Genomic DNA, 14,468 nt, shown 5'->3' with positions numbered 1-14,468 from the left:
TCCTTTCTCAACCTCTCCCTCCACATCCACTCCGTTACCCACACCCATGGTCACCCGCTCGTTCTGGTGATCACCCGGGGCCTGGAAGTCACTATCACTGACAAGGCCATCTCTGACCACCACTTCATCTCCCTCAGCTCCCATATCCCTCTCCCCACTGCCTTGAAACCTACCACCATCTTCTACCGCCCATGGAAAAAGAACTCCCCACAATCCCTCTCCGCTGCCCTGGAGTCCTCTGATCTCCTTCCCCTCATGCCCATCTCTAGCAACAACCCACTCGCTGCACTCACTCTTCTCCACAGCACCCTCTCCACCACACTCGACGTCCTTGCTCCCCTCACCTCCCGAACAGCCTCCTATTCCCGATCCTCAGCCTGGTTCACCAGCCACCTCCACTCGCTTAAGGGCCAGGTGCGGGCTCCCGAACGCACTTGGCTCAAATCTGGCCTAACGGTCCACCATCACATCTGGCTGGATCTCATCAAAACCTACCGCTCCGCTCTCGCCTCGGCCAAATCATCATTCTATTCCGGTTAATCCTGGAGATGAAAGGCAACCCCAGGCTCCTGTTCTCCACCACTAACCGGCTCCTCTGCCCTCCCCGACATGCTTCGCAGATACTTTCCTCTGACTCTCTCTGCGAGAAAATGCTGGACTTCCTTGAGTCCACAATCGAGGGAATCCTCTCAGCTGCCACTGCCCTCCCAATTTCCAACCCCTCCCTACCCCCATCCCTCACAATCACCCATCCGACAATTACACATCCATCCTTCCACACCTTTGAACCTGTCACCCCCTCTTCTGTCTTCAACACGGTAACCTCCATCCCTACCCCTCTCCTTAAACCCAGATCCACCTCCTTGCCCCATTACTCACCGACATCATTAACCTCTCCTTGTCTTCTGGCACTGTTCCTTTCCCCCCTCAAAACAGGCACTATCATCCCCACCTTGAAGAAACTTCCCTTGACCTGTCACAGCTATCTAGCTACCGGCCCATCTCAAATCTCCCCTTCCTATCCAAGGTCCTCGAGAGAGCCGTTGCCTCCCAGCTTTGCTCTTTCCTTTCCTCTCACTCCATCCATGAACCCCTCCAATCGGGTTTCCGTGCTGCCAACAGCACAGAAACTGCTCTGGTCAAGATCACAAACAACATCCTGACCATATGTGACCAGGGCTCCCTCTGCCTCCTCATCCTCCTCGACCTCTCCACTGGCTTTGACACCATGGACCACTCAATCCTCCTCCACCGCCTCTTCTCCCACCTCAACCTTCAAGGTTCTGTCCTTGACTGGTTCAGGTCCTACCTTTCACAATGCCTCCACTCATCGCGGCAAACGGCTTCTTCTCCTGCCCCCGCACTGTCTCGTGCGGTGTTCCTCAGGGCTCTGTCCTCGGTCCCCTCCTCTTCACCCTCTACGTGCTCCCCCTTGGTGACGTCGTCCGCAGACATAGGATAAATTTCCACATGTATGTGGATGACACCCAACTCCAGGACTACTAGCTTCCTGACCGACTGCCTGTCCGACATCAAGTCCTGGACAAGGGACAACTTTCTCCAACTGAACGTCAGCAAGACCGAGGCCCTTCTGATTGGCTCACGCCAGCGCCTCCGTACCTCAGGTGCTGGCAGCATCAGCCTCCACGGCTGCACACTCAACCTCACTAAGCCAAACATGGGTATCTTGTTTGACCTTGAAATGTCCTTTCTCCCTCACATCCGTGCTATGACCGTCACTGCCTACCACCACCTGTACATCATTGCCAGAATCCACCACTGCCTCACCCCTCAGGCTGCCGAAAACCTCACCCACACATTAGTTACCTCAAGGCTCGATTACGGGAACTCCCTCCTCATTGGCCTTCCCAACTCTTCCCTTCACAAGCTGCAGATCATCCAAAACTCTCTCACGCACCAGGCTCCGTGACCCCATCACTCCCACCCTCGCCCGACTCCACTGGCTCCCCATCCCTCAGAGGATCGAGTTCAAGATCCTCATCCTCATCTTTAAGGCCATCCATGGCCTTGCCCCCTTTTACCTCTCTGACCTGCTGACTCCCTACCAATCTGCCCGCTCCCTCCGTTCTTCGGGCTCTGGCCTGTTCCATGTCTCCCGCCTGACCCGCCCTACTATCGGTGGCCGGGCTTTCAGCCTCTTTGCCCTCACACTCTGAAACTCCATCCCACGGTCCCTTCACCTCGCTTCCTCCCTTCCCTCCTTCAAGGCTGGTCTCAAGACTCTTCTCTTCGACCGTGCCTTTGGTCTCCCTCCCACCTCTCCGCCTTCCCTCACCCCTACATCACCCCTCTCCCATGCTCGGGCCCCGACACCTGACTGTTCAGCGCTTTGGGACGTCCTCCCGACGTGAAAGGCACTCTATAAATGTAATTTTGTTGTTGTTGTTAATTGTTAAATCTATTTCATGCATCATAATGCATGTTGTGCTGCAAAAGGAACATTAAGTGTAGCATTAAGCGCTCCCAAAGCTGGTATAGCAAAATAATGATCCATCTCTTCAGCTCCCAACCTCAGAAAGAATACTCCCCAGGACATTTTCTATTGCCCACACCAGCAGAAAGAAATTGACACTTTAGTGCAAATTTGGTGTTGGCGAGGGGATTCTGATGTTGGGACAGATGCAATGCCCCACTGCACTCATGGAGACAGTGAGCAAGTCCCAGTTGTTTTTGAAATGTAGTAATGTGTGGCAAGCTTACAATGGACCGCAGGTACAAGAATTGGAACCAGATAAGTCAATTAGCTTTTCGGCCAAACCTGAGTCCCATGCATTCTTCCTCAAATCAGGAATCTCTCGATTTCCTTTTTGAATGAACAGAATGGTTTTGATGCAAAGATTGAACTATTTGTGTTCCGTGTTCCCAATGCTTAGCTGGTGTTATGAGCAGAGCTATTAGGAAGAGTTTGCCCTTGCTGGAGGCAGAGTAGCTGAATCATGGGTATAAACTGCTTATTTTGCAAAGGGAATTTTTTAGCATGAAATTTATGCTGCAAGAACTTGGCATGAAAATCTGAGCACAAAAGACCTAATATAACAAAGGCATCAATCAGATGGCAGAATAAATACTACTAATCTTCCAAAGTCTGAACTAGAGTGACGTGTTTATATTTTGAAACGTTGAAATGGACCAGAAATTCTTGTACATTTTCTTGCCATGAGTACACATGAACAGTGATGTGCTCTTTACATTAGCTTAGATTGATACAAAGCAGGTGTCTTACAGAAAGCAAAGTCACCGTAACCGTGATTGCAGTCTGCTATTTAAACTTCAACACTGAAAAAAGGAAAGCATTTTTGTTCCATTGAAGAATTGCAATTTTTCCCATAAAATTCAATTTTTTTAAGTAAAACAAAAGTACAGGAGCTGTTTGGGGTACCTTATGGTCAGCAGGCAAATGCACCACATAGTTTGGTACTGAGCCATTGAGGTGTCAATCTGGCTCACTTGGTTGCATTCTCTCCTCGGAGTCTGAAGGTTTTGGGTTCAAGCCCCACGTCAGCACTTTCTGCTCAAAGTTTAGGCTGACCCTCCAGTGCAGTGCTGGGGTGTTCTGTATTGTTGGAGGTACTGTTGGTCAGGCTAGACTTTCAACCTAGCTGTTCAGTTGAACACTAAAATCCCACTTTCCAAAAAGAAAAGTTTGCTGCTGCCAGTACCCTGCCCCCCAAATTAATCTCCCAATAAAATTAGTCATTTGCTTCATGGCTTTTTGTCAGACATTGATGTGTGCTATACACAATATGGCTGTTACATTAACCCATAAATGCACAGTCACTACATTTCACAGGGAAATCTTATGCAGCTCTTTGAAACATCTTGATAACATGATAAGGAGATATATATTAATCCTCTGTTATTATTTGAGGAAAGAGTCCTGATTTGCACTGGGTCAGCTAGCAGCAGTAGGGTGACTACCACAGTGGACCTTATTGTCTGCACCCTCACTTGTAGAAGGGAAAATAGGCGCATACTGAAGCAGAACCCCAAAAGGCCGAGCTTTATGCAGTGCAACTCAGAGAGATGACAAAATATTGCTTAGTGCTTATTCACAACCGTGCCATGACCCGCTCTGCCTTCCCTCACCTCCACAACATCGTCCGGCTCCGTCACTGCCTTACTCCTCAGGCCACCAAAACCTTCAGTCATGCATTCATCACATCTAGGCTCGACTATGCCAACTCCCAGCTTGTTGGCCTTACCAACTCATCCCTCCACAAGCTGCAGATCATCAAGAACTCTGCAGCTTGTGTCCTCTTCTGCACAAGGCTCCTTGACCCCATCACCCACACCCTCGCCCGGCTCCACTGGCTCTCCATCCCCCAGAGAATAGAGTTCAAAATCCTCATCCTTGCCTTCAAGGCCCTTCCAGCCTTGCCCCCTCCTACCTCTGTGACCTGCGAACCCCATATCAACCTGTCCGCTCCCTCCATTCTGCAGGCTCAGGCCTACTTCATGTCCCCTTCCCGACCCACCCCACCATTGGCGAACGGGCCTTCAACCTCTCTTCCCTCACCGTTTGGAACTCCATCCCAATTCCCTTTGCCTCTCTCTCTTCCTTGCCTACTTCTAGGCACATCTCAAGACCCTCCTCTTTGTCTGTGCTTTCGGCCACCCTCCTATCCTCCCTGATCTCCATGCTCCCTTATCCCAACCCTTGCCCCCCCGCTTGCGTCCATATCCCTGTATCTCATTTGGCTAAGCATGGGGGAGATGGAACCAAAAGATCTTGGGTTCAATAGTGGGTGTACTAAGCACTTGAACCTTTTGCAGATTGATATATGTAAAACTGTCCTCCTTTGTTTGAAGCCAGACAAGTCTGCAGCAACTGAGGTATTGTTGGTATTTGACCGGCCTGACAGGCTGATATATGAGTCAGACTTGGCTATATAGTTATATCGCCAGCTAGCCAAAGCCCTAGGAGATAGAGTGATCCAAGCTGGACGAGTGCCAAGGTAAACTTCTTCCAAAGAGTCAGAAACAGAACAGCCAACATCTACTAGAGATGTTAATGCTGATGGTTAGTTTGCCATTAAAAAGATGGTTCAGTTGGTAATACACTTGCATCTGATGCACATGTGTGTGAGTTCAAGCCCCACATTAAGATTTTGAACTCATATAGTCTAAGTTGACCACGTTGACCGTATAACTCTCCCGATTAAAATTGTCATTCACCAAAATTGGCTGCTACGTTTGTCCACAAAATACACAATGACTACATCTTACAATAAATCCTTTGAAGCGCTCAGAGACATTCTCTTGATGTGAAAAGTGCCATGTCAAATGCAAGGATTATATTTGTTATTGTTATTACTACTAATAATAACTTCTGACATATAATAAAGATGTATCAAGTGAAAGCAATGTTTAAACATATGGTGTGACTCCTGCATTGTGGGAATAATAATTCAACAACAACAAAATTACATTTGTAAAGCGCCTTTCACATTGGGAGGACGCTCTAAGGCACTGGACAGACAGAGCTATGGACTGAGCTGGGGGTTGGGGTCAGGGAGGGCAGGGGGGAAGCAGGGAGATCCAAAGCACAGTCGAATAGGAGAGTCTTGAGATGAGTCTTGAAGTCGGCAAGGGAGAGGGCGAGGCGGAGGGACTGCGGGATGGAGTTCCAGAGGGTGGGGGCAGAGTAGCGGAAGGCCTGCCCGCCAATAATGGGGCGAGCAAGGCGGGGGACGTGAAGCAGGCCAGAGCCCCCTGAGTGGAGTCACCAAGCACGATGGTAGGGATTTAGCAGGTCCCAGAAGTAGGGGGGAGCAAGACCGTGGAAGGCTTTGAAGGTGAGGACCAGGATTTTGAAGTTTATCCTTTGTGTCAGTGGAGTTGGGCAAGGATGAGGATGATAGGGTCGCAGAGCCTAGTGCGGGAGAGGACACGGGCTTCAGAGTTCTGGTTAATCCGCAGCCTTTGGAGGGAGGAGTTCAGGAGACCGACAAGCAATGAGTTTGCAAAGTTGAGCCTCGATGTAATGAAAGCATGTATGACGGTTTCATTATTCAATTTAGTATATTATTCAAGTGTTGGCTTAGTCTAGATGATGAGTGTCAGTGGTCTATAGTAAAACAATTAACTAGCCAGGAACTGTAGAATTTTTCCTTGCCATGTGTGCCCACACGGGATTGAAATTGAAGCAATGCGGTTAGCTCAATTTGGACTCATAATTTTATTGGATGTATTTGGAGGATGCTCCAGTTGCAAAAAATGGACCTCATAATGTACACATAAGAATATAGCAACAGGAGTAGGCCATTCAGCCCCTCAAGACTGTTCCTCCATTCTATTAGAACATGGCTGATCTCTCTTCAACTCCAATTACCCACCTTTGCCCCATATCCCTTGATACCCTTACTTAATAAAAATCTATCCACCTCAGTCTTGAAAATTTAAATATATCCAACACACAAATGGGTTAAGTTCAGAGAGTAAGTGTGCAACCACTTAGTAGCAAACAAATGGTGTAAATTGATTTGAATTTTTTTTGCTGCAATCATTGCTTAATATTATTTTCAAAAGAATCAGCAGAAACAAAGGAGTTTTACTTCAGTGCGGGGAAAAACAGGTGTGAAATTCTATTCATTGATTTTCACACACCCCCCCCAGCTCCCAACAATTTACCAGCAGAAATGTGCAGCCAGTTACAAGCAGTTACAAATAATTTGGGTCAAATGATTTGAAATCGGATTTTGTATCAGTTGCTCAAGCCTGTTAGTTCAGCTCAGGTTGTTGTGGAAATACTTTTTAAAAAAGTAACTATGTTCCTCCTTTCATCTGAAAACCTTTACAAATCTCCCTATTTTTCAGAGCAGTGTAATTCAATCCTTTGTACTGAATTGGCCAAATTGATTTAGCTAGTCTTAGCACATAGTGTGCTCTCTGTGTCAAGCCATCTTTTGTGCTCAATGATAGCTGCTTGGCAACAGATGGTGTCATCATCAGTTCAGTATGAAAAGGCCTAAATCTCCCAATAAGATGATGTTGATTGAACCAGTGCTTGGGTTTCTCACGTGACATAGTAAAACACAGCAGATGAAAGACAGCCTGTATCCAAACTGTCCAGCATTCCACTGCCCCGTGCCCATCATTATGCTGTACTCGTGCCTGTCAGTCTGCATAGATACCTATAATCTCTGCTGTATTTGAAAGATTTGGGAGTCTCTGCCACATCTGGGATGTTACTTTACCTGAAATTTGTAATGTTCAATATAAGTTCAGTACCACGCCTCTGCTCGACTGGCAGCGCCTCCTCCTTGTACCTTGCACCCTCCACTCCACCGTCAGAGGTCGTGCTTTCAGCCATTATGACCCGAAACTGAGGAACACTCTCCCTCAATCCCTCCACCTTGGCCCCTCTCTCCCCTTTTTCAAATCACACCTGAAAATCTTCCTTTTTGACCGTGCTTACAGTCACCTTGCTCCACCCAAATCGATGTCAGGCTCCACCATTGTTAAACGCTCTAAGACGCTGCCCTGGGTGGAGAGCACTATATAAGTGCAAGTTGTTGTTGTAAGTACCAGCTGGGTGCAGTTGATAGCACTTTGGCCTCTGAGTCTGAAGATGATGGGTTCAAGCCCCGTGTCGAGACTTTGAGCTTATCATGCTGAGGGAGCTTGTGGGAGGTGCCATCTTCACATGTAACATTAACCCAAGATCCCATCTACTTTTTCAGGCAGATGTTAAAAATTCCAGGGCATTACTTGGAAAGAGAAAGGAGCTTCTCCCAGTGTCTTGGTCAACAATCCCCCAGATATAGCTGGCCATTCACATCGTGGTTGGTTGTGGGACATTGTTGAATCCAAATTTACTTTAATTTTACAGTAAATTCCTCTGAAGTGAAATTCTTAAGACGTTTTGGTGATGGGGTAAGGTGCTCTATGAAATGGAAGGGTTATTACTATTAAGTTGGATCCCAATGTTACTCTTATTTCAATTGTCTTTGCTATTGTGATTCTAAGTTCACTCCACCATCGATGGGTAAGTTTCCAGCCCCCATACCCATCTCCTCGGGTCACTTCTTCCCTTAGAATGATCAGTTGTCAGGAGTTTGCAGGTTGTTGTTACATAGGGGTTCCCTGAAGTGGAGATCCTTTGTTTCCTGAGGTGCTATTTTCAATATGAGAAGGCATTTACTTTGCTGTTTTTCCTAGTGAGGGCTTTTTCAGCCCCAGCTCCTGCTCTGCATAAATCTGGGTTGAGTCTAAGACTATCCTGGTCTGTGGGGCTCAGCTACTCACCTCTCACATACTGGAGTCCTGTAGCTCAGTGGCGAGAGCACTCACCTCGCAAGTGAGAGACCTGGTTCGATTTCAGGCAGGGTGAAATGTTGGGCAAGTTTTCTTATTCCACACGTCTCTGTTTACCTAGCAGTAAGTAAGAACCCACCTGCTAGTCGATTGGCAGATCGCTTTTCTGGGGGTAATAATTCCTTGATAAAAAAATAATAATTTGGTTACTCAATCCGCGTTTCGCCCCCAAAATATACAGTCAATGCACTTTACAATATATTCTGTGAAGCACTTTGAAACGTCTCGAAGACATGATAAGGCGCTATATCAAATGCAGAGATTATTATTATTATATACACACACTTTACCGACACGTCTGCACATATGAAGAGGAGAGCGAGAGGTGGAAAGCAAGAGTAAGGCATGCACAATTAGTACACTAGGGGCTTCCGAGAGTGAGCGAGTGACAGAGAAAACCCCACTCTTGTATAACCTTGAATAACCATCAGTATTTCTTCAGTGTTTATTGAATAAATAATTAGGAAAACACTGATTTCATTTTTTTGGTATCAGGTGATGTTTTATCATTGTTTATGGGTAAAAACTGAAATCTGAAGCCCTAATTATACTCTTGATGGTGCATGGTGTGGGGCAGTGTCAAAGGACAATGGCAAAGACTCCATCAAATGTAAAAGATCAAGTTTTATTGATGCTTTAATCTTTTGCCATTTTATACAACAAATTACATCTGAATAACGACTCTTCCGTCAGGAGGACGTCCCAAAGCGCTGGACATTCAGGGATTGGGATCTGAGCCAGGGATTTAAGATCAGAAGGGATGAAGGGCAGGGAGAGTAGGGATAGGAGGGTGGTTGAAGAGGAGGGTCTTGAGACGGGCCTTGAACGAGTCAAGAGAGGGAGCGAGGCGAAGAGACTGTGGAATGTAGTGTTTCTGTTAAAAGCAACCCTCAAAAATAAAACCAAGGATTTTCTTCAGATTTACATTTCAGTGTGTGCTGCCAGCCTGTGGATAATTTCGATGCATCGCTAGAAGAGCTGCCACAAAAATGATTATTAATGTCCTGAGGCCATCCCAGTCCTCCACGCCCTTCACTCCCCGATCTTCAGCACTCCAATTCCATCTGGAATACAAAGAGCTGAACAAGTCCAACAAAATTTAAAAAATGAAAAATCTTTTACATGCAACAGTTCTACATTTAAAAAAATCTTTATTGGGCTCCATCAGTCCAGGGAGGAAATGGCCTCTTTATTTTTACTGTGTCACATGAGGCTGTTTCTGCTCAGCACTCTGACTGAACTCTGGTGCTTAAAAGCACTCCAAAATGCAGCAGAATGAAACCGTACAGATTAGCACGGCATGTGAAATGACATGTTTTTCTCAGTAGTGTAATCTGCTGGTTGTAGTGGGAGAACTCTGGGCTCAGATCTGTGAATGTTTGAATATTCTGGAGTCTAAGTTTGTTTTTTTCTTTGAGAGTTTATGCAGTATCGTGGGGGTAGAAAGAGCGAGTGGAGTTTTTGAGTGACCATTTGTTGATGTTCTTCAAACCATGTGAACACAGGAATAGAAAAGCTAAAACAGAAGTGTGAGGTCATCCACTACGTCCACAAATAGCAAAACAGAATATTTTCTAAATGGTGAGAAACTAAGAACTGTGGAGGAGCAAAAGGATTTGGGTGTCCATGTACACAAATCACTAAAAACAAGCTCAGAGGCACAAAAAGTTAACTAAAGGCTAATTGGATATTTGTCTTTATCTCAAGGGGGCTGGAATATAAAGGAGAGGAAATGATGCTTCAGCTGTATAGAGCCTTGGTCAGACCCCATCTGGAGCACTGCGTTCAGTTTTGGGCACCATACCTCAGGAAGGATATATTGGCTCTAGAGGGGATGCAGTGCAGATTCACCTGAATAATACCAGGGCTTAAAGGTTAAATCATGAGGACAAATTGCATAAACTTGGTCTCTATTCCCTTGAGTTTAGAAGGTTGAGGACTGATCGGATCGAGGTTTCTAAAATAATAATAGGGTATATACAGAGAAACTATTTCTCCTGGTGGGGAATTATCTTAAAAATTAGAGCTAAGCCATTTAGGAGTGAAATCAGGAGGTAGTTTTTCACCCAAAGGGAAATGGAAATCTGGAACTCTCCCACAAAAGGCTGTGGATGCTGAATCCGTACATATTTTCCAGACTGAGTTGGATAGATATTAGTTAGGTCATGGTATCAAGGGATATGGGGAAGGAAGCCATTCAGCGCATCTTATAGAATGGCGGAACAAGCTCGATGTGCTGAATGGCCTCCTCCTGTTTCTGTGTTTCTAAAATGCCAGTTTACATGCAAAGAGAATTATAGCATAAACGTAATCTGGTGGAGAAATTAGAAAGAAAATTTGCGTTGTGAATATTGAGCTGGTCCTTCTCAATCTTTTCCGCTTGTGAACCAGACAACAATATGACTGTCTCACAAACCTTTGTCATTTACATTTTGAGGTTTACTTTACTCATGCAGCAAATTGGGTTTCACAGTTTCCCCAATGAGTCTGTCTGTTACAACCAACAGTTGAATATTTAAACGCCTTTTGTACCTGTTCATAAAAAACTATTGAAAACATTTCTGTGATTTTTATTATTTATTGTATTATTTATTATTTCCAGTGATTTCTACTGTAATATTTATTTTTCTGTGATTTCTATTGTTATAAAATCCAGATTATTCAAAACTCTGCCGCCCACATTCTCACCCGCACCAAACTCTGCTCCCCGATTACCCCAGTCCTTGCCAGACTGGCTCCCTGTCCCAGAGAAGATCGATTTCAAGATCCTCACCCTTGTATTCAAGTCTCTGCACCGCTCTGCACTCCCCTACCTCTCTGACCTCTCTCCTCAAAACAGTACCTGTTGCATTCATTCCTCCTAGTCTGGCCTCCTCCTCATCCCCTGAGTCCTCCGCTCCACCCTCGGCGGCCGTGCCTTCAGTCACTATGCCCCGAGGCTCTGGAGCTCCTTTCCTCACTCCCTTCGCCTCCCTCCCTTCCTATTTTGAGGTCTCTGCTGAAGAGCTTTTTTTTTCGACCGCGCCTTTGGTCACCTTCCTCCCCCTCCCCCTGGCTCAGTCCCGGGATCCATTACTGTGAAGCGCTCTGAGACGCCGTCCAGCGTGGAGGGCGCTATATAAATCTAAGTTGTTGTTGTTGTTATTTATTATTTTTCCATGATTTCTATTGTAATATTTGTTATTCTTCTGTGATTTGGGGAACAAATTCTCGACTATCCAATACCTTGAGAGGGTTCTCCCAAACTGAAAGTCACTATAAAAAGCAATTTGTTGTTGCTGTTGTTTTCTGATTATGGTAATAATTATTTTCCAGTGATTTCTGATTTATTATAATGTTTAATTTTTTAGCAGATTGTGATTTGTTGCAATATTTATTATTTTTTAAACAGTTGTCCAGCACATTAAGCGGCACAACATTGTACTCAAGAGGGAGCTGGGTGAAGGTGCCTTTGGTAAAGTGTTTTTGGCCGAATGTTCCAACCTCAGCCCAGAAGAAGACAAGTCGTTGGTGGCAGTCAAGGTAAAGCACGATAGAGTTTCTGTTATTAATTTATGCCATGGTCCCGGACTTCTCATGATAAATTGTTATCTATCTTTCGGCTTCAGCTTTCTTGCTAGGTAGAACTGTGGAGGACTAATGCAATGTCAAAAGAGCATGATACATGATCTCACCCTGGATTATAAAACTATGCCCAGGTTTCATGTAGCAATGACAGCGGAACAACTCAGCAAAAAGACCCTGGAAATTGGCGAAATCTGATAACTGAAAGTTGCAAATGCACTTATATTTGAATATTTGTCTAGTGAGTAGAAATTGAAAACCCTTCCCAGTTTCTGATGCTACAACATTGTAGACTTTAATGTTTACCATGTCCATATAGCTATTATTTCCTGTTAAATTAATCTTTCAATGAGTCTGGGTCAGCTGGTAGTACTCTTGCCTCTGAGTCAGAAGGCAGTAGGTTGAAACCCTACATTGGACTTGAACTCACATAGTCTAGGCTGCCACTCCACTGCTGGAGCTGTGCTGCATTGTTGGAGGTGCCGTCTTCCGGATGTTAAACCGAGGTGCCATCTTTGCCTGTTCAAGTAGACATTAAAGATCATGTGGCACTGTTTGAAAACAGAAGGGAATTTTCCTGGTTTCCTGGACAACAATTCCCCCAATAAAAATTGGTCATTCACTTCATGGTGTTTGTAGGACATTGCTTGTAAATTGTCTGTTATGTTCATGTACAAAAATACATAGTCGCTACACTGAGTGAAGAAGAAAAAATAGGTGACCATAGGCGCGGAGGTCGAAGAGTTAGGTTTTGAGGTGGAATATAAAGACATATTAAGAGGCAGCGAAATGGAAGAAGGTGAGGGAGCTGGTTGCAGAGGTCAGAATCATAGAATTCCAAAGCTCAGCCACCAAGCTGTGGCATAGGTAAGATGTGGGATGCATAGAAATCCCATTTTAGCCTATCTGAGGGATGAGAAATAAAATAGAAAGGTGAAAAATAGAGAGGTGCTAGGACATGAAGGGACAGTGAGGATCTTGAAATCAATCTACTGAGAAACAGGGAACCAATAATAATAATCCTTGCATTTGATATAGCGCTATTCACGTCTTCTAGACGTCTTAAAGCGCTTCACAGAATATGCTGTAAATTGAATTGACTGTATATTTGTAGGCGAAATGTGGCAGCCAATTGCGCACAGCAGTGTCCCACAAACAGTTGTGGATTGAAAATGACCAATTTATTATTGTTTTGATTTTTTTTTGGAGGGATTATTAGTAGGCATGTGGAGTAAGGAAACTTGCCCAAGGTTTCGCCCGGCCTGGAATTGAACCCAGGTGTCTCACTTAAATTGAGACAATGGAACCAGACGAGGACTTTGGTGATGGAAATTTGGAGTTTAATGGCCAAATTTGTGTACTGGCCACATTACAGACTTTCTCTTCCATCAGATGCTACAGTTAGACGCTCTTGATTTTACACCCTGGTGCAACAGTGGCTGTTGAAAAAACCCTTTATGTTTCACACAAGCTTTAATTGCTTTAGCAGTATGCAAGAGATCTTCTTACAGAGCATACTTCCGAATCTTTCAGTGTGAATTCCTGTGTGACATACACTCCTGGAAACTAAATAAACTTCTGCACAAAGCCAAATCACTGACTTAACAGGACTGGCCCACAGGTGCAAATGGAAGCAGAGAAGAATTGTGGATTTTCCTAGTGTTGTATGCAATGTCTCACTAAAACTATGAGGCTTTGCAAATTATTCTGGATTGTACCACATGCCGGGGGTTTATAACATATAATTTAGAAGGCTCAGGTGTCATTGCTGGAGCAAGCCTGCCAGTTCGAAAATATTTTTAAAAAATATTGTTTTGAATATGAAAACAGCGGCACATGAGGTTTAAATAACATTTACACTGGAATGTTTTCAGAAAACCAAACATTTTTGACAGGACTGATACAGCCCACTTAGCTGGTCCGTGAAGACTGTTGGTTTATTTCAGCTGGAACCCAGGATTTAGAAATAGTCTGTGCTTTCAGGGGGTTATTTCGGAATCCACTCGAGATATTCTGAGGAAGGAGCTGACAGGTTAGAAGTCGTGTTGCTTTTGCCCTATAAAATATGATGTGATTCTCACACTGACATATGAATGTTTGTTATAATGTATGGGAGTAAAAACTAGGTGTTTTCTTTTTGTCAAATGCAGTTGTTGTTTATGTGCTGTGCTGTTGAAATATAATGGTACAATGCGGAACTAGTCCCTCATTTCCCACGTGATGAGGTCCCAGTCTCCTCTAAACAACACCCTTCAGGGAAATCAGAAGTCAACCCAGGCCACTCTCATTGACCTTCTGTCAATCAAATAAAGAGCAGGTTCCATGCTCAGATTCTCATTTAGCAAATGGCTTCTGTCACAGCAGGGCCTGCTGATTTGAAGGTTTTAGAGCAATTGATGGGTTAGAGGGAAATCTTTAGCTCATGGTTCCCCAAATCCAATTCTTCTGTCTTCTTCTAGCACCCATCAATGTCAAAATCATGATACATTTATTATCCATGGAGTTGCCACAGTTGTTATTCTTTTCATTATTATTATATTATTATTATAATCCTTTTTGTCAGGATC

The 14,468-nt window shown here is 44.7% G+C and overlaps 1 protein-coding gene across 1 annotated transcript in view; it reads left to right on the top strand.

Annotated features, from left to right (window-relative positions):
* ntrk2a (neurotrophic tyrosine kinase, receptor, type 2a) overlaps positions 1-14,468 on the top strand; it is a 129,676-nt gene that overhangs the window by 84,622 nt on the left and 30,586 nt on the right. The window contains exon 13 of the mRNA XM_007906808.2: positions 11,729-11,859. Coding sequence (XP_007904999.1) covers positions 11,729-11,859 — 131 coding nt within the window. The remainder of the gene's footprint in view (positions 1-11,728; positions 11,860-14,468) is intronic.

Source organism: Callorhinchus milii, unplaced genomic scaffold, assembly GCF_018977255.1.
Source record: "Callorhinchus milii isolate IMCB2004 unplaced genomic scaffold, IMCB_Cmil_1.0 Scaffold1, whole genome shotgun sequence".
NCBI classification, from domain to species: domain Eukaryota; kingdom Metazoa; phylum Chordata; class Chondrichthyes; order Chimaeriformes; family Callorhinchidae; genus Callorhinchus; species Callorhinchus milii.
This window is presented reverse-complemented; position numbering and strand designations above follow the sequence as displayed.